At 43.2% G+C, this 27,319-nt stretch overlaps 1 protein-coding gene and 1 pseudogene across 1 annotated transcript in view; both read right to left on the minus strand.

Annotated features, from left to right (window-relative positions):
• Positions 1-14,519, minus strand: part of SPTSSA (serine palmitoyltransferase small subunit A) — a 28,560-nt gene extending 14,041 nt beyond the window's left edge. Inside the window, exon 1 of the mRNA XM_036244729.1 lies at positions 14,268-14,519. Coding sequence (XP_036100622.1) covers positions 14,268-14,481 — 214 coding nt within the window. The 5' untranslated portion in view covers positions 14,482-14,519. The remainder of the gene's footprint in view (positions 1-14,267) is intronic.
• An 11,108-nt stretch (positions 14,520-25,627) lies between these two features.
• Positions 25,628-25,934, minus strand: LOC118620654 (annotated as a pseudogene).
• Between the last annotated feature and the right edge of the window lie 1,385 nt (positions 25,935-27,319).

Below are 27,319 nucleotides of genomic sequence, written 5' to 3' on the forward strand. Positions count from 1 at the left end.
GGGTGAGGGAATGTAGAAGAGGGGAAAGGGGAAATTAATGGTAATAGGAGACTTGACTTGGGATGATGAACACACAATGTAATATACAGATGATGTATTATAGAACTGTACACCTGAAACCTATATAATTTTATTAACCAAAGTCACTCCAGTAAATTCAATAAAATGTAAGTAAATAAATAAATAAGAGTGCTTGCCCAAATTCCATTATTTTTTTTTCTTTTCTTTATTGATTTTAGAGAGAGAGGAAGGGAGAGGGAGAGAGACAGAAGTATCGATGAGAGAGAACATCGATTGGCCATCTCCTGCATGTCCCCCACTGGGGATTTGGCCCACAACCTGGGCATGTGCCCTGACCAGGAATCAAACTAGCAACATCTTGGTGCATGGGTTGACCCTCAACCACTGAGCCCCGCCGGCCGGGCCCAAATTCCATTATTTGACATCGGATCTGAGAACTTCTGTTGATTCCCTGAATATATGACTACTGTAATGAACTCAGAAAATGCACAAATGATATTTTCTAACTGTAATGGTTATAATGAGTCCTTTGATCTTTTAACTCGGTTAAATGCTTAAAATGTACAGATGTCAGATCTTGATTAAACTGGATCTCTTGTTTCTTCTCATCGCTAATGGGGGTGGAGAATCAGTATTTCTCTGTTTGATATCTAAATATTTTGAGGATTTAAAACTGAATTTTATCGCCCTGGCCGGTTTGGCTCAGCGGTTAGAGCGTCGGCCTGCGGTCCTGAGAGACCCGGGTTCGGTTCCCGCTAAGGGCATGTACCTCGGTTGCAGTTTGTCCCTGGCCCTGGTTGGGTCGTGTGGGTGGCAACCACTCGACGTGTCCCTTTCACGTCAATGTTTCTCTCTCTCTCTCCCCCTCCCACACTCTATCTGAACAAAAAATAGAAAAAATGTCCTCGGGTGAGGATAAAATAAATAAATAAAAAAAAATAAAACTGAATTTTATCTCCTATACAATTGCTTGGAAAAGTATGATTTTAATGCAGATCATGTGAAAAGGACAAAAGTAGCCCTGGCCGGTTTGGCTCAGCGGTTAGAGTGTCAGCCCGTAAACCAAAGAGTGGCGGGTTCTATTCCTGTCAAGGGCACATACCTTGGTTGCAGTTCATACCTGGCCCTGATCGGGGTTGTGTGGGAGGCAACCAGTCGATGTGTCTTTCTCACATCAATGTTTCTCTCTCTCTCCCTCCCACTCTATCTGAAGAGAAATAGAAAAATATCCTCAGGTGAGGATTAAAAAAACAAAACAAAACAAAAGTATAGTTTCTAGTGATTTCCATTGCTGTCAGTAGAAAAGTAATAAACATCGCAATTTCATTTTCACAAACTTTTTTTTTAAAGGAAAGACTATGAAGCAGTGAAGACAGCACCCACAGTCACCTCTTCTGACAAATCCCTGTATCACATGCTGAAACACCAGGGAATACCTGTGTGCCCTGCCTCCACTGCCATCAACCTCCCAAGACTTTCTCTTCCTGTCCTGTACAGACCACCTGGTTCTTGTGTATGGTTTTCTTCATCTTCCACCTTTCCCAAAAGCTACGAAAGAAAAAGTTCTAGTATACTAAGGAGTATAGATGAGAGATATTCTAACAGTCCCACTCAGCCAGCCAAGTATCATGGCAGTGCAAATATACTAGAGCAGTCTTCAAACTAAAGCTCAGAAACCCTGGGGCACAAGGCTTTCCAGAGGTTAGGATCAGCTAAGGACAATCAGTTTATAGATGTTCAGCTTCCAGTGTACTCTCTCCTAAAGGAGATCTGAGACCTGCCGTGACCTGCCAGTTCTTTCCCATCCCCCCTTACAACTTCACTCCTCCCACTTGACTTCCTAAATCTTACAATTATGCATTTCCCCACAGTATAAAAGAATGCCTGGGACAGCAAAGAAAGGAATAATTAACTTGGGTTGCACTTTATTTCATTCAAGTAACAGACTCCTGGCATACCTCCAAGACTCACCTATCTGTCCATCTAATAATTTGAATTCAGAAGTTAGACACGTTTCCGACTGTGGCCCAACAGAATGGTTTCCACAAAGAAGTATGGTGAGAAGGGCCCTTCTGTCATCAGTGTGGTAGTGACGGGAATACACCATCAACACTCACAAGCACATCCATGGAGTGGGCTTCCAGAAACGTGCCTCAGAGATCCAGAAATGTGCCATGAAGGTGATGTGAACTCAAGAGGTGCCCATTAACATCAGGCTCAACAAATCCTTCTGGGCCAAAGGAATAAAGAATGTCCCACACCATATCTAAGTACGGTTGTCTAGATAATATAATGAAGATGAAGATTCACCAAATGAGCTCTACAACATTGGTTACCTCTCACCACTTTCAAAATTCTTCACATAATCAATGTGGATGACAACTACCACTAATTGTCAGATAAATTTATAAAACAAAAACACTAACCACAAATTGTCAAATAAAGTTATAAAAGCAAAAAACCAATGAGAGAAGTTAATGTGTTTACATAATTATTTGAACAGAAAAATGCACTGAGCTTTTTCTGACAGAAATTAAGGCTGATTTTGCTCTGGTCAGGTGGCTCAGTCAGTTAGAGCATTGTCCCATTCATCAAGTAAGTTTCAGGTTCAATTCCTGGTCAGAAAACATACCGGGGTTGTGGGTTCGATCCTCAATCGGGGCACATATGGGAGGCAACCAATCTATGCTTCTCTCTTTCTCTCTCCCTTCCTCTATAGAAAAATCAATAAATATATCCTCAGGAGAGGATTTTAAACAAAAGAAGAAATTAAGGCTGATTTTGCCTACTTGACTTTACAAAGAGGACTGGCTCAACAGGCTGGCCAACTGGGTTATGTGATAAACACTGTCTATGAATTGTATAAGAAAAGTGTACTTTTAAGCTTTTAACAAAATAGATAACAATAAAATATATGTATGAAAAGAAATGAGCTCCAGTCAAGATGGCGATGTAGTTAAACAGGGTATCGCGTCCTCCCACAACCACATCAAAGTTACAACTAAACTACAGAACCACCGTCATTCAAAACTTCCTGAAATCGAGCTGAGTGGAAGTCCTACAACTACGGAATTAAAGCAGCAGCCACATTGAGACTGGTAGGAGGGGCAGAGGCGCAACAGGCTGGTCCCACGCCCACGTATGGCGGATAAAAATCAGGAGGATACCTTGGCTGGGAAGGTCCTCCCTGAGGACTGAGGGGTCCCCATCCCACACCAGGTGCCCTGCTCAGGGTTCCAGTGCCAGGAAGAGAATCCCCATAACTTCTGGCTGTAAAACCAGCAGGAACTGAGGCTGAGGGAGGCTGAGGCTGCTGGAGCCCCAGACAGCTCCTCTTAAAGGGCCTGCGCATGGACTAGGACTCGGACTCGCACCCTCCAGGATCCAGTATGGGGGAGGCAGCTTGAAAGGCACCAGGGACATACAGGGAAGAACTGAGTTGTCTGGCACTGGAGCGAGGGCTGGAGAAGCAGCTTTCTCCTGGACAGACATGCTGTCAGAGGCCTTTGTTCCCTTGGTGAGCCCTTCCCTAGGGTGGCAGACAGCTGCCACATCTGGGACTCCAGCAACCTGGCTCACTCTGTTTGCCCCACCCTGGTGATTCCCTGAGGCCCTGCCCCACCCAACTTTCAGGCCCACCCAAGCTGTTGCCAGTTGCTTTACCATAGGATTGGCCTGTCTTGGATCCTGCTTCAGGTTTTCCTAAATTCTTTCAAACAAGCAGCATCTGGTCTCAACTAGCCCCACACCTCTCGTTAAGTGGCCCCAGGCCTGATACTAAAAGCAGCCAGCCTTGGTTCACAACTTGGCTTTTCCTGGGCACTCCAAGCCCAGCACAATCAGCAGCCATCTGCAGATCACTTTGTAGCTTATGCCTGGTGGCCCTGGGTAGAGCACAGGCAGTGGCTGACCTTGCCCCAGAGCCAGCATCCCCCAGTGAACAGCTTCAGAACACTGTAAAACACCACCACCCAACCACCTCCACAAGTGACACACTCAAAGAGTGAACTCAGTGGGTACCAGAGCCTTGATGAAGTAAGTCTTACCCTGTGTGGTGGGCCCTGCAGAGCTGATCATCCAAGGTAAGTCAGAGGTCAGTGGATAGCGGGCAGAGTCAGTCCTTGCAGATGATCAGCCTGAGTAAAACCCTCTCATTCATGTGTCAACAGCAATCAAGACTCAATTACAACAGAAGGGTGGACAGTCCACACAAGGCTGCACCTTGAGGGCCCAGCTGGGAGATTAGGGAGGCTGTGCCACTGGACCCTGCTGGACACCTACTATAACAGGCCACCCTAGGAGGCGCAGGAGACAGCAACTCTATTTAATACATAGAAACAAACACAGGGAGGCAGCCAAAATGAGGAGACAGGTCCCAAATGAAAGAACAGAACAAAACCCCAGGAAAAGAACTAAGCAAAATGGAGATAAGAAACCTAACAGATGCTGAGTTCAAAACAATGCTTATAAGGATGCTCAATGAACTTAGTGAGGGCCTCAAGAGCATAAAAAAGGGCCAGTTAGAAATGAAGGAGGCACTAACTGAAATAAAAAATAATTTACACAGATTCAATAGTAAAGTAGGTAAAGCCAAGGAGCAAACCATCAATTTGGAATATAAGGAAGCAAAAAAGAAAAAAAGAACCCAAAAACATGAGGATAGTGTAAGGAGCCTCTGGGACACTTCAAGCGTGCCAACATTCGCAACTTGAGGGTGCCAGAAGGAGAAGAGAGAGAACAAGAAATCGAAAACCTGTTTGAAACAATGATGACAGAAAACTTCCCTAACTTAGTGAAGGAAACAGACATACAAGTCCAAGAAGCACAGAGAGTCCCAAACAAGATGAACGCCAAGAGGCCCACACCAAGATATATCATCATCAAAATGCAAAAGGTAAGACAAAGAATCTTAAAAGCAGCAAGAGAAAAGCAGTTAGTTATCTGCAAGGGAGTTCCTATAAGACTGTCCACTGATTTCTCAGAAGAAACTTTGTGGGCAAGAAGGAAGTGGTAAGAAATATTCAGAGTGATGAAAAGCAAGAACCTACAACCAAGATTACTTTATCCTGCAAAGCTGTTATTTAGAATTGATGGCCATATAAAGAGTTTTTCAGACAAGAAAAAACTAAAGGAGTTCATCACCACCAAACCATTATTATATGAAATGTTGAAGGGTCTTCTTGAACAAAAAGATCAAAAATATGAACAAACAAAATGGCAATAAATACATCTCTATCAACAATTGAATCTACAAACCAATGAACAAGTAGAACAGAAACATTCTCATAGATACAGAGAACATTTTGTTGGTTGCCAGATGGAAGGGGGGTTAGGGGAAATGGGTGAAAAGGGTAAAGGGATTAAGAAGTACAAATTGGTTGTTAGACTGACAAGCCTCAGAGGGAAGGGGGTGGGGGGTGGGAGGAGGTAAACCAAAGAACTTATGTGCGTATGTGCATAACCAAAAATGGACAGCAGTGTGGGAGAAGGCAGGAGGGGGGCAGGAGCGGGAGGAGGGGGTCAGTAGGGGGAAAAGGAGGAACATCTGGAATACATTCAATAAAAGATAAACAAAACAAAGAAAAAAATCAAAAGAAAAATATTTTGTAACACGAAACATATGCAATTCAAATTTCAATGTCTATAAACAAATTTTTTGTCAGAAAAAAAAAAGCAAGAAATTAAATCCTTTTGTAACTGCCTAAATTTATTATGAAAAATTTCAGATGTCAACTAAATGAGTGAGAGGATACACAGTACATGCTTTTAGGGGCTACACAAAACGTCTGAATACCAGTGGACTGGAGGATTGGAAGCATTCATTTACCAGTTACAATTATTCCTATCTCTGCCTTCCCCATTTAGTCCTCCCTGATAATGGAAAGCTGAGTTCATTTCTACAAAAGGAATGGCAACTAGAAAAATAAATAAATACCCGACCGCTGTGGCTCAGTGGATGAGCATCAACCCATGCACCAAGGGGTCACTGGTTCGATTCCTGGTCAGGGCACATGCCCAGGTTGGGGTCAAATCCCCAGTGGGAGGCATGGAGGAGGTGGCCAATCGATATTCTCTCTCATCAATGTTCTCTCTTATTGATGTTTCTATCTCTCTCTCTCTCTCCCTTCCTCTCTCTAAAAATCAAAAAAAGAAGAAAATAAATAAGGAAATGGCATAAAATACAAATGAAATACTAAAGATTGTTGAGAAGAAATTCATTTTCTACTTAAGTCTGAAGGTAGAGCAAATTGTCCACGTTATTTCAAGGTTATTCTGAAATCATGTTTTGTTTGAAAGTACCTTGAGAAAAATCTTTCTAAAAGGTACTAAGCTTATTTACTAAGAATATTTTTCTAGAAGTAACCCTCTCTGACATTAAGAATTTTACCTAATCTTCAAATCACATGCTGATTTTTGCTATAAGTCTATTTAGAGTTTCAGGTAATTCTACATGGACTATATATAGAGATAGATAGATAGATAGATAGATAGATAGATAGATAGATAGATATATGTTTGAATTTATTATTTTAAAATACTACTATAGTTTAATAATAAAACAAAAACAATAGCAAGTAGTGAGCATATTATAATTACAATCCTTCACTCATTCACAATTGCACATAAAATGCCAACAGTACCGTGACTCACTGTCCCCATTAAGAGGTCTGACATGGACCACCACCCCTAGGATGAGGTTCATCATTCTCATATGCTTCTCTATTGTAATGGTGCTGTCTTTCTTGACTTAGATCCAAGTCCACCAGTTCTACCTGGTCCATTTCATCAGTCTCTTCTACTTCCTTCCTTGCAGGGAGGAGTTTTTTAGCAGAGTTTATCAGGAAAAAGAAGTCATTCTCAGGAAAGTTTACCTTAAATGTGATAATTAGGCAACCCTTTTCTTAGGGTCTACCATAAATTGGCACACCTTCCCTTAGCACACATTTAGTACCTCCGGGCTTGACCATCTGACCTGGATGGGAGGTGATGACTATGGTTTGGTTGTCAAGAGTAGATGTTGACTTTTACAGTTTCAAGCAGCTGTATGTCCATACACAAGAAAAGGTCTCCTTGTCACGTAAAAACAGCCTACTACTCTCCCCTCATGTTCACTCAGCTCCAGTATACCTGCTTCAATAATGCCCTCATGTATGCCAGGCAGGCTCTGGACTCAGGGACTTTGCACTGGCTGCTCCCTCTACCAGCTATGCTATCCCCTCAGATTCAACCCTGCTAACTCCCTCTTTCTCTCACCTCCTTTATGTTTTTACTCAACTATTCCTTCTCAATTAAGCCTCTCCCTAATAGCACCTTTAAAAACTGCAACTCCAGCCCTGGCCGGTTTGGCTCAGCGGTTAGAGCGTCGACCTGCGGTCCTGAGAGACCCGGGTTCGGTTCCCGCTAAAAACTGCAACTCCATCCCATCCGCATATTTCTTATCTCTATCACCTATGTTTCTTTTTTTCATGATGCTTACCACCTAACATGCTATACAATTCACTTACTATAAAAGTTCCATAAGGACAGAGATCTTTGTCTCATTTTCTTGATGATGTATCACAAGCACCTAGGCCAGCACCTGGCACAAGGTATTCAGAGGAGTATGCTGAATTAATAAATGGCCCCAATCTGCTTTTTCAATTGTACTTCCCACCTCTTCTGCCTTTCAAGAGTCCCTGCTCCAGCCTGTCAGCCTGATGTACTCCATCCCAGCACCCCTCTGCACCCAGTGGACACCTTCTTCCAATCTGGGACAAACAAAACACTCAAAAACACCTCCTTGAAAGTGCTCTGAGCACTCCAGTCCACCGTGCTCTTCCTGCCCCGGGTCCACACCACTTGCTGTCCCGCTCCCTGAGCTACACTGGCACTGGGCATCCGCCTGAGGACATGCGCAAATTGGAATTTTTCCTGAAACTTTTCTGGCTCTAATTTCCTTGAAGGAAGAAATGAAGTCCATCTTCTTGGAAACTTACTAAAAAACTCAGTACATCAAAGATGAGAAAACACAGTTCCTGGGTTGCTGTTGGTTTGGGGGGGTTTTTTGCTTTGTTTTGTTTTTTCATTCAAAACTGAAAAGAGCTTTGAGTGTCATGGAGAAAAGAAATGTATATTCTTATGTCTTATTTTCCTACTTTATTAAATATTAAAATGTAAGGAAATTGTTGCTGGATTTGAGTGACTCTACGCAAAACATGAGGCCCTTCACTACATCTCCCCAAGTCTCCCTACAGGATCTGACCTCCTCTCCTGCTGTGCACACAGCCCTTCACTCTGCCCAGCCAGTGGCCCCTCGGCATCCCTAAAACATGCCAGACATACTGGGGCCCTGAAGCACTCGTACTAACGGTTCCTTCTGCCTGCAATTCTCATTCCCCTGCAATTCTCGCTCTGCCTAAATCTTTCTTTCTTTCTTTCTTTTTTCATATCTTCACCTGAGGATATTTTTCCATTTTTGTTCAGATAGAATAGGAGGGAGAGAGAGGAAGAGAGAGAGAAACATCGACGTGAGAGGGACACATCAAGTGGCTGCCTCCCACATGACCCCAATCAGGGCCGGGGACAAATCACAACCAAGTACATGCCCTTGACCAGAATCGAACCCACGACTCATTAGTCCGTGGACCGACACTCTAACCGCTGAGCAAAACCAGCCAAGGTGCTCTGCCTAAATCTTTCTAAATGACCCCTTCGTGACCACTTTAGCTAAAATTGAAGAACACTCTCTCTTTCTTACTTCCTAGCCTCTCCTGTTTTATTTTTTTCCATAACAGCTTTAACAATCTAATCATCTATATTGTTTACTTATTTATCTAGTGGCATTAGAATAAACATTTTATCTGTTCTACATTTATAGCCCCACTATCTAGAATAGTATCTGGCAATTAGAAGATATTTTGAAATACAGAATTCAGCAAACATATACCTTTTACAAGTGAACAAACAGAACAATGCAAACTTTAATATCACCCCAAAAAAAAAAAAAATCGAGGAAGTTCTTTTCAATCATAGCCTTTTCTACTTCTTTAAATTTGAATTCTCTCCAAGAACTGAATTCTGTTCATTAGAAACAGCCAAGCTTCTAAGCTACTCTAAAAGTACTTTAAAACCAGGTCTCTTTTACCATTCCCAAATACTTAGGTAAATGCTTTGAAATGACACATCAATATATAAACAAATGTTTCTCAAGCATTATTTGAGTGTCCAGCACTGTGGTTTAAAAAACTCTTTCCTTGCCCTGGCCGGTTTGGCTCAGCGGTTAGAGCATCAGCCTGCGGTCCCGAGAGACCCGGGTTCGGTTCCCGCTAAGGGCATGTACCTCGGTTGCAGTTTGTCCTCCGCCCTGATTGGGTCATGTGGGTGGCAGCCACTTGATGTGTACCTTTTACGTCAATGTTTCTTTCTCTCTCTTCCTCTCTCTCCTTCCCGCTCTAACTGAACAAAAAATGAAAAAAATGTCAAGTGAGGATTAAAAAAAAAAATTTATTTTAACAAGATATTTTTATTTTTTCCACCTGCCCTCAACAGCATGGTTACAATGTTATTCAATGAGGCACTACTGGGAGTGTCTCACAGGTTACAAAACCTGTCTTGGTTACAAAACCTGGTCTTTTCCTTTACACTGATGGCTGCCAATAAGGAAAGGGGGTTTTTGAAACATGTCAAAAATCTCCCCTGAGCCCTGGCTGGTTTGGCTCAGCAGCTGGAGCTTCAGCCTGCAGACCGGAGAGTCCCAGGTTTGGTTCCTGCTAGGGGCACGTACCAAAAAAAAAAAAATTTCACCTCTGAGATGGATTCATTTTAATACAATTTAGTACTTACATGATTCATTTTTTTTAATCTTTTATTTATTTATTTATTTTTTAATCTTTATTGTTGGATGTAAAATGTATTACAGATGTTCCATACATGATTCATTTTACTGTTACCTTCTGTCTTAATGCAGGTGTGAGGCTGCATTTCTTTTATAAGATAGAAACCATGTCTGCACATGAAGAAAATTTAAATACTGGCTGACAAACCAAAAGTTAATTATCATTTCAAACGTGGTATAAGACAAGAGAAAATTTAGGATGCAGACCCCTAGCGTGGAAGGATTAATAAAACAAACTCATAAATGTAACTGTTTCAAGAACTATTTACAATGTATCTGACTTCACATAGATACATTTCCTTAACATATTTTGTTTTATTAATCACAATTTCCTTACTTAGATAACTTCAAAAACCCTCATATTCTATTGAAATTGACCTTTCAATTTACAACAGGGATTAATTCATTTCTAGCTATTTGATTTGGGAAGAAATAGAAAAGCAAATTCAGATGTTCAAGGATGCCCCTAAAAAGTGTACAGAAATAGTTATAGCTATCAGTTTTTCCTAAAATAAGGACAACTTCAAATTATTAAATGAGTTAGAGCAGTGAAATGTAAACTAATGCACTGACCTTCTTCCAGAGTCTTCCTCTGTCCAAGACTCCTAAGTCAGACAGAAGCCATTTTTCAGACAGCCAGACAATTCTCTTACACTAAATTTTAGGTTTCTAGTAATGATAATTGTATTCAGTGTAATTTTTAAGAATGTCTCTTTCCAAAACCATGTAACTGGCCACAAAATAGTTCTGGGTGAGGCTTACTAATTACTGATGAATTTATGAAATTCAAAATACTTCACAATGCCCTGGCCGGTTTGGCTCAGCGGTTAGAGCGTCGGCCTGCGGTCCAGAGAGACCCGGGTTCGGTTCCCGCTAGGGGCGTGTACCTCGGTTGCAGTTTGTCCCTGGCCCTGGTCAGTTGGTGGGTGGCAGCCACTCGATGTGTTCCTTTCACATCGATGTTTCTCTCTCTCTCTCTGTTCCTCTCTCTCCCTCCCACTCTACCTGAACAAAAGATGAAAAAATGTCCTCGGGTGAGGATTAAAAAAAAAAAAAAAATACTTCACAGTAATTAAGGCTCCCCATTAAGTAGTGGGGGAAATCCAGCTTTCTCATTCAGTTCTTTCCTCCAAGCTAGAATGAGGATTCAATCTCAAACTGATGTTCCAAACTATAAAATAATTAAATGCCTGACTTCCAAATATCTCTAGGAGTTGAGTTGACATAATATAAATACAACAGCTAATAGTAATTTAAGATTGATTTATGTTAAAGAATTGCATGTCTACCATGGGTTAATTTAATAATGTGAACTTTGAAATAAGCTTTAAAAAAAAAAAAAAAACTTGCCTGGCTGGTGTGGCTCAGTGGTTGAGCATCGACCCATGCACCAAGAGGTCACTGGTTTGATTCCCAGTCAGGACACATGCCCAGGTTGTAGGCCTGATCCCCAGTGGGGGCATGCAGGAGGCAGCCAATTAATGTTCTCTCTCATCGGTGTTTCTCTCTCCCTCACTCTTTCTCTCTCTCTAACATCAATAAAGAAAATAAATTTAAAAAATAAAAATCTTAGGCCCTGGCCGGTTTGGCTCAGGGGTAGAGCGTCGGCCTGCGGTCCGGAGAGACCCGGGTTCGGTTCCTGCTAAGGGCATGTACTTCGGTTGCAGTTTGTCCCCGGCCCTGGTTGGTCGTGCGGGTGGCAGCCACTCCATGTGTCCCTTCACGTCAGTGTTTCTCTCAGTCTCTCTCTCTTCCTCTCTCTCCCTCCCACTCTATCTGTACAAAAAATGGAAAAATATCCTCGGGTGAGGATAAAAAAAAATAAATAATAATAATAATAAAATAAAAATCTTAGGTTTAAAATCATAGGATTCTACAGTACCTGACGCTAGTGGGTTGTAATTCTCACTAGTACTTTAAAAACTGAAATCTCTTGGTCACATAATCCAATGAGAAATCAAATGCTTCAAAGGCAAAAATCTTTTTTTTTTTTTTGCCTTTTTTTGTTTTTTGTTCAGATACAGTGGAAGGAAGAGAGAGGAAGAGAGAGAGAGAGAAACATCGACGTGAAAGGGACACATCGAGTGATTGCCACCACACGACCCATCCAGGGCCGGGGACAAACTGCAACCGAGAAACACGCCCTTAGTGGGAACCGAACCCGGGTCTCTCTGAACCGCAGGCCAGTGCTCTAATTGCTGAGCCAAACCAGCCAGGGCCAAAGGCAAAAATCTTAAGAGGCACTACATTTCATTTCATAATTTATTTCTCCATCTCCCCCCCCAAAAAAGCCATCACCTATGTATTCATGGAACACTATTACTAGTGCAACATGGTCCAGAAAAACCATAATACCAGTGATGCTATAGCATTTATCCACATGTCAACAAAAGCTTTGAAGTATAAAATCTATACAGTAGTCCCCCATTCCAAGACCTCCCCCCATGGATCCCTGAAACTGCAGACAGTACCAAACCCTACATATATTGTTTTTTTTCCTGTACATACATACCTATGATCAAGTTTAATTTATAAATTAGACACAGTGAGAGATTAATAACAATATAGAATCATAATAATATCCTGAATAAGTTATATAAATCTCTCTCTCTCTCTAACAAAATGTAGCAGGTAGTGTATACACTACAGGTAGGCTGGATAAAGGGATAAAGTCACATCCTGGGTGGACAAAGCAAGATTTCATCACAGTATACAATTTAAAATTTATGAATTCTTTATTTCTGAAATTTTCTACTTAATATTTTTCAGCCATGGTCGACCACAGATAACTGAAACCATGCCATGCAAAACCACAGATAAGGGGGTACGACTGTAGTAGACTCTGATAGTGGGCCGTACATTCAACTTGTGCTTTAAACAGTTTCGATTTAGCACGATGTTGTTTCAATTTTCATTTAAGATGAGTATGACTCAAGAAGTATGTGCTTCTATGTTTCTGTATATATTTCACAAGGATGACTTCTTGAGCTCTAACCTATAGAACTTAGGATGGGACTAAACTGCAGCTGCGAATAAATGGTGCAGTAAATCAGAGACTACTTTACATTCAGATATTAAATTCAAAATGTGCATTCTGGTTCTTAAATTCCAGGTTTGAGAAGAAATGCCAACAGTAATAAAAATAAAATTTCTTGTAAGCAGCTAAGCTTCCTCAAAAGTGTTGAAACAAAGACTTGACTTTAAATAAAATCTTATAAACACACTTTTTAAGGCTTAGAATGAAATTACGTCAGTCACTCCACCAGAATGCAACTACACTTATTTGCAAAGTTGCTCTGAAGCTGCTCCAAACTAAAGTGCATTGAAAAAGAGAGACCCTGTATGAAGTAAGCCCGGTGTATAAAAATGCTTGTTTCATATAGGCCCCCAAGTAAAAAAAAAAAAAAAAAAAAAAAAGTTACATCTCATGATTAGTATTTCTTCTGCAAGAATAATATCAAGGTACACCAACACACACAAATGGAGAGACAAACATTACAGACGTCAGGGAGCCTATCTTCACAAGCTTGAGTTATTAACTGAGGCTGTTATGAAATTTAGATGAGTTAAGATATAGGCACGGCGCTTAGCACAATTTCTTGGCTCATAGTAAACACTCAATAATCATTGACAAGTATACATTAGCTAACTACAAAAGCAGTTTCAAACACTGCCTACAACTAACCACAAATTCCTTTTCAGGCCCTACTTCTACGGACTGTGCAAATATCAAATTAATGCATAAAACACACTTTTTAAACTACCCATTTGAAGACCAAAAAGGCATTACACAAACTGCTTTAAAAACTGCATTGGACTGCCAGGTACACAAATTCACAACCTGATTTAAAATCTAGAAATCTAGTTAGCATTCTCATTAGGACCAGAGCCAATTAAATCAGGGACAGTTAAAGGTCAAAGGCGTCCAAACCCGGAGCGATTTTCCCCCTTACACTACACGGCCCCTGCATCCCACAGGAACAGTGGACTTAACCAAAAAGGCAGGCGCAGCCGAATTGCGGATGAGGACAAGCCAGATTAGACATCGCCCTAGACTCTAGGGCCTAGAGGATTTCTTCCAGTAATAAAGACGCTTCTACCTTGGGTCATGGAACTCACTGGGGACCTGAGATCTCAAAAGTTCTCGCCCCACACCCCCACCCCAACCGCGAGAGCGCCGCCCTCGGCCCGGACCTCCGCCCCGCGTGCGTGCCCGCAGTGAAGAGGCGAGTCCGAGCGCACGCGGTTCCCTCGGGGCCGCCTCTCCCCCTTCCGCTCACCCGCCCACTAGGCCCTGGACCCGGGAAGATGCCCCCCCCCCCCAGCCCCGGACCTCCACCCTGGCCCCCGCAGCATCAGCCCCGCAGGATACTGAACACAGTCCGCTCCCAGGGCTCCAGCATGTAGAGCGCCGTGACCAGCAAGTACTGGTAGTAGAACCAGGACATCTGTTTCCAGGCCCGCGCTAGCGCCATCGCCTCCGTGTGTCTTCTGCGTTGCAGCCCAATGTGGGTCTGTCCCAGGCCTCCGGTTTGCGTCCTAAAGCCCGGGGCTGGAGGCCGGCCTGCCCGCCACCCCGCGCCCATTGGCCTGCGCGCCCCGCGCGTCACCCATGGGCACGCCCAGCCCCGCGCGCGCCCGGGGAGCCCGCCACGAGCCCCGCCTGGCCAGCGACCATTGGCCAGGCTGCAGCCTTGCGTCTGCCCGCCACTTCCCACTTCCCCTCCCCGCCTCTTCCCCACTTCCCCTCCCGGGGCCGCGCCCACGCTAGAGGACTGTCCCCGCGAGAGTGCCCGCGCCCCCTGCCCCGCCCCGCCACGTCTGGCCGTTGGTGGGCGGGACATTAGTGCTGGCTGCGGTCCACCCAGTCCCGCCCAGAAATGCTCTCCTAGAAAGTATTTGTGGAATATCTGGGGTGCCTCAGGCATCCTAGTGGCAGGGGAATCACAGGGTAAACGGGAACGTTTTAGGTTCCTATCCTCGTGCAGTTTACGATCTGTTGGGGAAGACAGGTTTTAATGATACGAATGCAAGTAAAACTGTAATGGGTGTAAAGGGAGAGAATAAGGTGCTCAGTGACGGTGGGGAGGCGAATGTCACCTAGTCAAGGAGGTCAGGAAAGGCATCTCTGAAGGGATGCACACTTTGCCTCCTTCCTCTCCGACTCACATCCCCATCTCCGAGTGCACCCGCGCGCGCAAGAATACACAAAAACTCACCCACATAAACTTACATATCACATGCACTCCTTAACCTCAAGACAAAATAAATTACCTTAACTATGTCTATCTGCCCACCTCACTTTGTGGCTATAGGTATCATGTGAGTCAGGTCTGGAGAAGGATACTGACCTGGTGGATTCTGCAGATGACAGGCTGCTTGAGATTTGTCTGTGGGCTGATAACTCCTGGAGATGCATTCTTGAGTGTTCAGATTATCCCACTGGCAACTAGGCCAGCAACATTGCACCCACCTTCAAGAATGAGATGCATGGTTAGCATGTGAAATGACACAACTAAATGGCCTGCTATTTAAATGTTAAAAGGTTTCTAGGTTAAATAGCCTACTGATTAAATTTTCAAACTATCATGTTTAATAATGTTTTATTTACTCATTTAGGGAAGAGAGACAAGTTAACTGATTACAGTGAGATGTGGTAAGGGGTATTTTTATGTTATGGGTAGCATGCCACAATAGCCCAGAGAAAATCAGATTGGAATTGTAAAAGGCTTATGGGAAATGGTGTTTAAACTGAACATTGAGCCCTGACAAGTTTTGCTCAGTGGTTAGAGTGTCAGCCTGCAGTTGGTAGGGTCTCGGGTTCGATTCCAGGTCAAGGGCACCTGCCTGAGTTGCAGGTTCAATCCTGGCCCTAGTCAGGGTCATGCCGGAGGCAACCAATCTATGCATCTGTCTCACATCAATGTTTTTCTCTCTATCCCTCCCTCCCTTCTACTCTATTTAAAAAAAAAAAAAAAAATCAATGGAAAAAATATATATGTGTCCTTGGGTGAGGATTAAATAAATAAACAAACAAACAAACTAACTAACTGAATATTGAAGGAAAAGTAAAAATGGCAGAATGAATGGGATTGGGGAGGAGAGGGGATGGGACAGATATTCCAAGTCCTGAGCCAGCCTGATGCATTTTAAAGGCTGGGAAAACTTCCTCATTCATGACTAAAGCAAAAAGAATGTGTGAGCAGTATCAAGAAATGGGGCTGGATAGTAAACCGGTACCATATCCTGAAGGTCCTTGTGTGAGGAGCTAAGGAACTTTTAACTTGATGTCCAAATGTTAAGAGAGCCAATGGCTTAATAAGATCTGCTCTTTGGACAAGACTTGGGGGTAGGCAATAGCCTGGAGGCTACTGAAGAAAAGAGGATCCTATTGCAGAGGTAGAACCTGTAAATGGGACATGTATAACCCCCACTCACTAGGGTCCTCCTTACTCTTGAGAGATCCAAATACACTTGGCCCTCCCACTTCTGAGTCTTCCTGTACCAAGCTCTACCCCTGTTTCTCACTGAGCTATCTCTGCTCAGATCTATTCAGACACAGGCAAGCTCTGTTCCTTTAGCTTCAAGAACTCCAAGTATCTTAGCACTTGATGATATTCAATTAAGTTTACCCAAGATTGGAAGCATCACCCATAACTACCCTGCTGTCACTGGGCCAGCTCCCCAAGTGCCATTCCTCCCTGCTGTACATAGCCCCCCGGTCCACTGCATCTCTTTGGGAGAGCAGTCCCTTTGAGCCCATCTATATCCCTCAGCTGCCCTGGGATTCTAGTGAACAAAAATCCATCTTGCTAGAGTTGACAACCAACTAGAAATGGGGCAAAGAAGCTGAAGTCTTGGATGGTGACAATATTCACAAAGAATCTAGAGAAGAAGTTTGGCTGAAAAAAATATGAATTCTGTTAGGACAAGGCTGAGGCACCTGAGGGACATTTAAGTGGAGGTGTCTAGGGACAGCTGGGCTTATGATATTGGTCCAGAATTTAGAAGTCTAAACAGGAGCTAAGGACGTGAATTTCCCATAAGCCCCTGATGATCGAGGTCTTGATTGCTGAGGAGGTCACAGGGAAAGCACACAGAGTGAAAAGGGCAGAGTACAGAATAAAGCCAGACACTCTGATATTTTGGGAATAAGAGTCCAAAGGGAGCCATTAAAAGGCACTCAGAAGGCGCTGAGATTTGATAGCGAAGAGGAGAGACATATGAGAGAAGCCAAGGGAGGAAGGGACGGACGGCCAGCAGATCAAATGGCTCAGGAAGGACAAGCAAAGGGGGAAAGGAAGTGCCAGTTTGTCTTGTCCACTTGGGGCTCAAGTGATGATTCATTCACTGTGGAGTGATGGGGCAGAAACCTAATTCGAGAGGGAAGGGGAAGTAAGGAAAGAAGAGAGCTCATCAAACTTACCTTTGCAGGAAGCTTGCCTTTGAAGGAAAAGAGAGGTAGGATGACAGCAAGGGTTTTTGTTTGGTTTTTCAGATGAGAAAGATGTGAGCAAGTTTATGGGCTTGGAGTGAAAATACAGGTAAAGATGGTAGGACAGGGGAGCAGATTTAAAGCCTTACTAAACACCCCTCCAAAATACACAAAGTCTGAATTCTACCTCAATTGAAATTATTTACTAAGGTTTTCCAACTTGCATGGAATTGAATCACACCTCTTCTTAGCCTTTCTGCAGCATTTGACACTGCTGAACATTTCCAGCTTCTAAAAAGTCTACATTGCCCAGCTGGTGTAGCTCAGTGGTTAGACATCAACCCATGCACCAAGAGGTCACCAGTTCAATTCTCTGTCAGGGCACATGCCCTGGTTGTGGGCCGAGTCCCCAGTGGGGGGTCATGCAGGAGGCAGCCAATCAATGTTCTCTCTCATCGATGTTTCTATGTCTCTCTCCCTTTCTCTTCCTCTCTAAAATCAATAAAATTAAATTTTTAAAAAATAACTATGCACACTGCAGTTCAGACATATACTTGGTTCAAATGAATCTTATACCCAAAACTCACTTTTCTTATTTCTGTTAATGGCAAAAAGTACCTTGATCCCCTGTCCAGAAACCTTATACCAATTTTAATTTTCTTCTCTCCTTCCTGCTTCTGATTTCTGTCCCTGAGTGATATGGAGTCATTCTTCAGAGTATCTCAGGTCTGCCTTCTGTGACAGAGTCTGCCATTTTGCGTGTTTGCGTACAACCTCCCTCCTATCAGGATAATGAGCTGGCTATTGTCACCCAAACTTGGCTTACCTGTTACCACTAGCTATTCCTGCTTGTTATTAATCCTGAAAACTTTCATCCTGGAAATATTTTTAGCAGTTGAGAAAAGAATGACAGGTTTTCAAGAAACGAGCCGATGTTGTTTGCCTCCTGAAAGTTTTCACTTAAGTCCTCTTTTCAGTTCAAATGACCCCGTAGCCTGGCCAGTGTGGGGGCTCGGTGGATTGTCCCAGAGACTGAGAGGTCCCCATTCGATTCCCAGTCAGGGGCACATGCCTGGGCTGTGGGCTCGATTCCCAGTAGGGGGTGTGCAGGAGGCAGCTGATCGATGATTCTTTCTCACATAGATGTTTCTATCTATCTCTCCCTTCCTCTCTCTCTAAAAAAATCAATAAAAACATATAAAAAATAAAAATAAAATGGCCCCGAAGTTGGTGCACCAGCCCCCTCCACTGCTGTGCGCTCTCAATATGCTGGCTGTGCTAGTGGCCCTCGGAGTCTACTGAGAAACATGTCCCTGTGTCCCATGGAAAGAATGTTATAATTGGTTTAAAATGTTATAATTGGTGCCTCCCTTTGCTGTGGAAGTGGTAAGACCAAACACCCGGAGCCAGCCCTTAAGGGGTTAATGGCTCAGCGCTGTGAACACACATACTGGCAAATGAAACATGGGATTATCCTACCCACTTGGTTTTCAGGATATTCCTGAACCAGTAGCCACAGTAACCTCCAGGTTCTAGGCCCAGCCCCTGCTGACAGAGCTGGTCAGGGCCCCTGGTGACCAAGCTGTTCTGGGAACAATGAGATCATTTGTGACTTGAAGGAGAAAAAGGTGAGAAGCATAGGCTCTGGGGACAGGAGGGGTGAGAGCTGGTTCCCAGGGTAGAGAAAGGGTGGTTTGGTGGTTTGGTGTGGAAAGGAAAAGGGTCAAGCAAGGCTAGTCAATTTGAGTATAAACTAAGGAAAACCCTCCAAACATATTGCACAGTAAATGCCTCGTTTTAAAAAAAGATAAGAGTGCATATTTTAATATAGCAAATACAGAGCCTGGCCTGTGTGGCTCACTCACTGATTGAGCATTAACCCATGCACCAAGAGGTCATGGGTTTGATTCCCAGTCAGGGCACATGCCCAGGTTGTGGGCCCTATCCCCCATGGGGGCATGCAGGAGGCAGCCCGTCGATGTTCTCTCTCATCAATGTTTCTATTTCTCTCTCCCTCTCCCTTCCTCTCTCTCTAAAATCAATAAAATATATATATATATTTTTTAAATAGTAATAATAATATAGCAAATACAGAATGCCACAATGAAGAAGCATTCATAATAGAATGACTATCAACATTTTCTTCATACATAATTTATTCAAATAGATTGTTACTGTGGAATAAAAATGAAGTTCAGCAAATCAACTTTGGAGTTTCCCTCAGCAATGTTAAAAGTAAACACACCCTAACAGCTGGTTAAAATATGGCTAAATATGGCAAGTAATTGGAGTCAAGATAAAGGACCCACAAGAAAGTTGATTTAACCATTGTGTTCATTCATTCAGACATGCAGTTAGCAAATCCTTATTGACTTCTTACTGTGCTGGGCACTGAGGCCTGATCTCTAATTCTCCCATTTTGTTTGGCACCAGATACTACTAGTGACTTCTGAGAATGCCAAGGAGCGGTGGAGGTGGCACTCGTAGATCAGGACCCCGATGTTGGACATGTAGTCCAGATGCCAGTGCTCTCTGTTTCCTAGGAGATGAGCAGCTGCGAGTGAGGAGCTTTTTCCTGCCACACAAGGGCCTACTGCCAGCACCATCAGTCCCCACTCTGACCTCAGATCTGCAAGGAAATGAAAACCTGCTCCCCCTTGTGAAAGGCATGCCCCCCACATGCAGTCCACAGACCTGTGGGACTGATAGGAAGGGTGGCATTATCTTGCCCTTCTCTCACCAGAGAAGAGTTCATCCAAATACCCAGACCCACCAAAGAGGGGGGTTGAGGGAGAGAGGTCCAGATTGTGAAAGGAGATAAGTAGGGATCCTGAGGCTTGAGAAATCTGAGGCTGAAGATGCAAGAAGACAAGAAGGCTGGGGAGGTGCAGAAGGCTAAGGAAGCTGGGGAGTCAGAGACTGATGAGAATTGGAAGGTGGGGAGCAGTGTCTGGCTGGAAAGGTTGGGTCCTGCAGGCAGATCCAAGAGCAAGGGCTAAATAAACATCCCCTTTCAGATGCCATCAGCTACAAGACTGCTTGTGTCTTTAGCAAATGAATATAAACAAGAGACCCCGTTTGAACACACCTCACATTAACAGCTCATGCTTCCTCTAACTCATAATGTCTAATTTCCAAGTACAAATACAATAGTGATTTCATGTTTAGTATCCTTTATGTTGCAAATAAATAGTTGGCCATGCCCCATTGTGTCATTCTTTGTAGCTTTTATAACCTCTGAGGGAGCAAATATAGACTATAAAATAATTTATCTTTAAACTTTGCTGTGAAAAGTGAAACATTTTAACAGGTAATCATCAGTTTTGGGATACTGAGCTTTTAAAGTCTAAAATGCATATACGGGAGATTTGGCTACTTTAGGGAGATACTTGAACTGATTAGCAGTTCACCTATGAGATGGAATGCTACAAAATAATCATTCGGTAAATTTATAATAACTCTTCTTCTATGACTCTGAAAATTATACCAAATAAGTTTTGGACTGTGCTAAATTAATGTAGACAAAATTAAATCAATTTAAGGACTTGGAAAGGCTTGTCCCAAACTTAAACTGAAAGTGGTTTCCAACTCTTTGGTTAAATTGTACATATGCTTTTTTTTTAATATCCATAGGGTTTTTTTTTTTTTTTTTTATCCTCACCAAAAGACATTTTTGCATTTATCTTCAGATAGAGTGGGAGGGAGAAAGAGAGGAAGAGAAAGAGAGAGAGAAACATCGATGTGAGAGACACATCAACTGGTTGCTACCCACACGCCCCCAACCAGGGCCAGGGACAAACTACAACCAAGGCACATGCCCTTAGCAGAAACCGAACCCGGGTCTCTCTGGTCCTCTGGCTGACCCTCTAACTGCTGAGCCAAACCAGCCAGGGCTCCTTAGGGTATTTTATTTTAGCAAAGAGAGGGTCTACAAATCATAAAACCAGATAGATTAATAATGATACACATATCAAAATTAGAGTAAAAATATAGGTCATGGCCCTCATTCACTGTCTTGGCACCAAAGATGTTATAAAAAAAAAAAAAAAGACTTCCGGTCAAGATGGCGGGTAGGTAAACGCGGTATCGCGTCCTCCCCAAACCACATCAAAGTTACAACTGAACTACAGAACAACCATCATTCAAAACCGCCTGAAATCGAGCTGAATGGAAGGCCTACAACTACGGAATTAAAGCAGCAGCCGCATCCAGACTGGTAGGAGGGGCGGCAGCGAGACAGGCTGGTCCCACACCCACGTGTGGCGGATAAAAATCAGGAGGACACCTCGGCTGGGAAGGTCCTCCCTGAGGACTGAGGGGTCCGCGTCCCACACCAGGTGCCCCGCTCAGGGTTCCAGTGCCAGGAAGAGAATCCCCATAACTTCTGGCTGTAAAACCAGCGGGAACTGAGGCTCAGGGAGGCTGAGGCGGCTGGAGCCCCAGGCAGCTCCTTAAAGGGACCCCGCAAGGATCGGACTCTCTCCCTCTCAGCTTAGAGGGAGGCAGCTCAAGGGGCGCAAGAGACATACAAGGAAGAACTGACTTATCTGGCATTGGAGCGAGGGCTGGAGAAGCAGCTTTCTCCTGGACAAATGTGCTGTCAGAGGCCTTTGTTCCTTTGGTGATCCCTCCCCTGGAATGGCAGACAGCGGCCATATCTGGGACTCCAGCAACCTGGCTCATACTGGTAGCCCCGCCCTGGTGATTCCCTGAGGCCCCGCCCACCCAACTTTCAGGCCCACCCAAGCTGTTGCCAGTTGCTTTACCATAGGATTGGCCTGTCTTGGATCCTGCTTCAGGTTTTCCTAAATTCTTTCAAACAAGCAGCATCTGGTCTCAACTGGTCTCAACCATACCTCTCATTAAATAATACATAGAAACAAACAGAGGGAGGCAGCCAAAATGAGACAAAGAAACAGGTCCCAAATGAAAGAACAGAACAAAACTTCAGGAAAAGAACTAAGCGAAATGGAGATAAGCAACCTAACAGATGCAGAGTTCAAAACCCTGCTTATAAGGATGCTCAGTGAACTTACTGAGAACCTCAAGAGCATAAAAAGAACCAGTGAGAAATGAAGGATGCACAGTTAGAAATGAAGGAGACACTAACTGAAATAAAGAATAATTTACACAGATTCAATAGTAGAGTAGGTAAAGCCAAGAAGCAAACCACCGATTTGGAATATAAGGAAGCAAAAAACACCCAATCAGAACAGCAAAAAGAAAAAAGAATCCAAAAAAATAAGGATAGTGTAAGGAGCCTCTGGGACAACTTCAAGTGTGCCAACATTCACATCTTGGGGGTGCCAGAAGGAGAAGAGAGAGAACAGGAAATTGAAAACCTATTTAAAACAATAATAGCAGAAAAATTCCCTAACTTGGTGAAGGAAACAGACATACAAGTCCAGGAAGCACAGAGAGTCCCAAACAAGAGGAACCCCAAGAGTCCCACACCAAGATACATCATCATCAAAATGCCAAAGGTTCCAAACAACAAGTGTTGGCGAGGGTGTGGAGAAAAGGGGACTCTAGTACACTGCTGGTGGGAATGCAGACTGGTGCAGTCACTGTGGAAAACAATATGGTGTTACCTCAAAAAATTAAAAATTGAACTTCTATTTGACCCAGTGATCCACTTCTAGGAATATATCCTAAGAATCCTGAAACACCAATCAGAAAGAATATATGTACCCCCATGTTTGTAGCAGCACTATCTACAATAGCTAAGATCTGGAAACAGCCCAAGTGTCCATCAGTAGACGAATGAATAAAAAAGCAGTGGTACATATACACAATGGAGTACTACGCAGCTGTAAGAAAGAAAGATCTCTTATCCTTTGAAATGTCATGGAAGGACCTGGAAAGTATTATCCTAAGTGAAACAAGCCAAGCAGAAAAAGACAAATACCACATGATCTCACTTATATGTGGAATATAATGAATATAACAGTCTGAGGAATAGGGTAGACCCAGAAACATGGAAGTAGGGTACAGACTAACAACCCTCAGAAAAGAGGGTGGTGGATGTGGAAAGAGATAAACCACAGAACTTATATGCATGTATGCATAACCAATGGACATGGACAACAAAGCTGGGGATGGGGCGGGGGGGATGGGGAGGAGGGTGCCAATAGGGTAAAAAAGGAGAAACATCTGTAACAAAAATAAAATAAAATAAAATAAAATAAAATAGAAAAATAAATAAATAAATAAATAAATAAATAAGTAAAAGGGAAAAAACAAACGCCAAAGGTTCAAGACAAAGAGAGAATCTTAAAAACAGCAAGAGAAAAGCAGTTAGTTACCGACAAGGGAGTTCCCATAAGACTGTCAGCTGATTTCTCAAAAGAAACTTTGCAGCCCTGGCCAGTTTGGCTCAGCGATTAGAGCATTGGCCTGCGGACCAGAAACTCCCAGGTTCAGTTCCCGCTAAGGGCATGCAGGTCGGTTGGGTTTTGTCCCCCGTCCCAGTTGTGGTCGTGTGGGTGGCCACTAGTCGATGTGTCCCTCTCACATCAATGTTTCTCTCTCTCTTCCTTCCTCTCTCCCTCCTGCTCTATCTGAAGATAAATGCAAAATGTCCTCAGGTGAGGATAAAAAAAAAAAGAAAGAAAGAAAAAAGAAACTTTGCAGACCAGAAGAAAGTGGAAGAAATATTCAGAGTGATGAAAAACAAGAACCTACAACCAAGATTACTTTATCCTGCAAAGCTGTCATTTAGAATCGATGGCCATATAAAGAGTTTCCCAGACAAGAAAAAGCTAAAGGAGTTCATCACCACCAAACCGTTATTATATGAAATGTTGAAGAGTCTTCTTGAAGAAAAAGATAAAAAATATGAACAAACAAAATGGCAATAAATACTTATCTATCGACAATTGAATCTACAAACAAAATGAACAAGCAGAACAGAAACATTCTCATAGATACAGAGAACATATTGTTGGTTGCCAGATGGGAGGGGTGGTTGGGAGAATGGGTGAAAAAGGTGAAGGGATTAAGATGTATAAATTGGCCCTGGCCGGTTTGGCTCAGTGGTTGGAGCCTCGGTCTGTGGACCAGAGAGTCCCGGGTTTGGTTCTTGCTAGGGGCACGTTAAAAAAAAAAGTACAAATTGATTGTTAGACTGACAAACCTCAAATGGAAGGAGGGGGAGGTGGGGCAAGAAGGTAGAAACCAAAGAACTTATATGCATATATGCATAACCAATAGACACAGACAGCACTGTGGAGAAAAGCAGGTGCGGAGCGGGAATGGGGAGGAGGGAGTCAATAGGGGAAAAATGAGGAACATCTGTAATACATTCAACAATAAAGATAAGTTTAAAAAAAGAAGGAAAAAACACATATCCCAATATTTACAAACATAGGTGTTGTCAAAAAGGTCTTTCTCTGATTTCAGCGAAGAGAAACCATCCAAATTTTATTTAACTACTGACATGATGGTAATACTATTTCTCCTGCAGCAAGTTCTAGTTTCCTTGAGGCCTTTTCTCCAACTTTTCTGGAAATAAAATATCATATTTACAAATTAAAATGTTATCCTCGCCCTGGCCAGTTTGGCTCAGCGGTTGGAGTGTCAGCCTGCAGTCCAGAGAGACCTGAGTTTGGTTCCCGCTAAGGGTATGTACCTCGGTTGCAGTTTGTCCCCAGCCCTGGTTGGGTCATGCGGGTGGCAGCCACTCGATGTGTCCCTTTCACATCAATGTTTCTCTCTCTCTCTCCCCCCACACTCTATGTGAACAAAAGATGGAGGAATGTCTTCAGGTGAGGATAAAAAAAAATGTTATTCTCATAAGTATATATACCAAGTCGGTATATTCACATATATGCTCTCCATTTTCAGGCTAGCAAGGACATGCATTTAGAGCTGTATTAATATTATTAAAGCAAAAGATAATCCAACCTAATATCAGGAGAAATTGTGATCTCTCCATGTAGTATTTAATATAGAAAACATTGATTTTGATAAAGCTTTTTAAATTCAAATACCATTCTGATCACTCATGGTCCAAGAACATTCAAATAATAAACCAAAAAAAAGATGTTGCCCTGGCCAGTTTGGCTCAGCGGATAGAGCGTCAGCCTGCGGTCCAGAGAGACCCGGGTTCAGTTCCCGCTAAGGGCATGTACCTCGGTTGCAGTTTGTCCCCCGGCCCAGGTTGGGGTTGTGTGGGTGGCAGCCACTTGATGTGTCTCTCTCACATCAATGTTTTTCTCTCTCTCTTCCTCCCTCTCTCCCTCCCGCTCTATCTGATAAAGAAAAGAAAAAAAGAAATAGATGTTAAAGATTGGTCTTCAAACATTAGAGCCAATGATGCCACGCTTGCTCTCGCTGACATAAAAGCACATTCACACCTCAGTGGCCACCAAACCATTCAGCAGAGCTTCTGTAACTGTGAGCTGTTTGAAACTACCAGTTTGAGCACTACTGACTTTTTTTTTTTTTCAAGCTCTGAATAGCTGCAGTGATCTCAGCAGGGGCTGGAAGAATCAGCTCAACCTCAGCATAGTGCCCAAATGTGGCCAAGCAAGGCTTCTGGTAAGTCACAGCAGTGTTTACCAGCATAGGGGCCTTCTAGAGGTTACGGACAAATTGGACCATGGTGCTAGAATGGAAATTCTGCCACCCCAAGCAGCCAGATGAACCTGTACCTCTTCTTTTTAAAGCTAGTTAATGTTTTCTGTCATTAATGCTAGAATGCTTAGCTTCCTAGTAATACCATTATAATTAACAGTTATTAATAACAAGAAAGGAGCAAAGGGAAGGCCAAATATTACAGGCATGTCATTTGGGCAGCTTCACCAGGCAGCTAAAGTTTTACAGTCCCCAGGGAGCCACCAGTCTATTCCCTGAAGATCTTTGGGGGAAGGGACAGGACAAGAAGAATAAACACATGCCCATTAAGGTTGGGGCAACATCGGGAAGGTGCTTGCCTGACAGTCACACACGGGAACAGGTCATTGGCCAGAATGGGCATGGCCACTGCAAGGGCACAAAATTTGAGATATTTAATCCTCTAAATGAAGGCGTTTATGATCATGGCATGTTCCACGTGACTCCTGGCTTGCAGGGCTCTCTCGCTCCTGCTTCCTGTATTTGCCCACATGAGTCATGGCCATAGGACCCCCACACACAACGGACTAATGGACTGTCTAGACCAGCGGTTCTCAATCTGTGGGTCGCAACCCTTTTGGGGGTCAAATGACCCTTTCACAGGGTTCGCCTAAGACATAACAGTAGCTAAATTACAGTTACAAAGTAGCAACAAAAACAATTTTATGGTTGGGAGCCACCACAACATGAGGAACCGTATTAAAGGGTCCCGGCATTAGGAAGGTTGAAAACCACTGGTCTAGACTGATGCCGAGCTGGACCCGGTTGCAACATGAAAAAGAAACTCTGGACACTGGCCCTGCTTCTAGCTCTACTGAAACTCCAGCTACACTTCTTCTACGACTGCAATGGAACTTTGGAAACCCAGGGATGTAATTCCATGCAAATAAAAATCACTCATCCTCCAGAGTGAGTCTCAGAAAATTCTTTTCCTCGAGATATCATAAGGACCCCACCCCCTGCATCCAACAGGGAAAGGGACTCCCTAGTTCCCCCAATAGCACTAGTGTTAAATTTCATCCCATCTGGAACATATGTGACACAGGCCAGGGATCAGGAGCAGCTGCCCTATATTATTATCTCACACAATATGTTATCTCATTAGAGTTTCATAAATTCTACATACAATAAAAGCTGGATTGTATGACATTGCTCTAACAAGTTCTAGACATTAGTGTCTCTGTTACCCTCCCAGAATAAATCTTTATGCTAGTTGACCACTAATACAAGCAGTGTCAATGCATGTGAGACAAGAAAATAAATAAATCTTTCTCCCAAAATTAAAAATAAGAAAAGCATCAGAGATTTATAAGAAATTTTTTTTAAAAAATTTTGATTTGCTGGGCCAGTGTAACTCGGTGGTTGAGCATCTA

This window comes from Molossus molossus, unplaced genomic scaffold (assembly GCF_014108415.1).
Source record: "Molossus molossus isolate mMolMol1 unplaced genomic scaffold, mMolMol1.p scaffold_m16_p_1, whole genome shotgun sequence".
Lineage (NCBI taxonomy): Eukaryota > Metazoa > Chordata > Mammalia > Chiroptera > Molossidae > Molossus > Molossus molossus.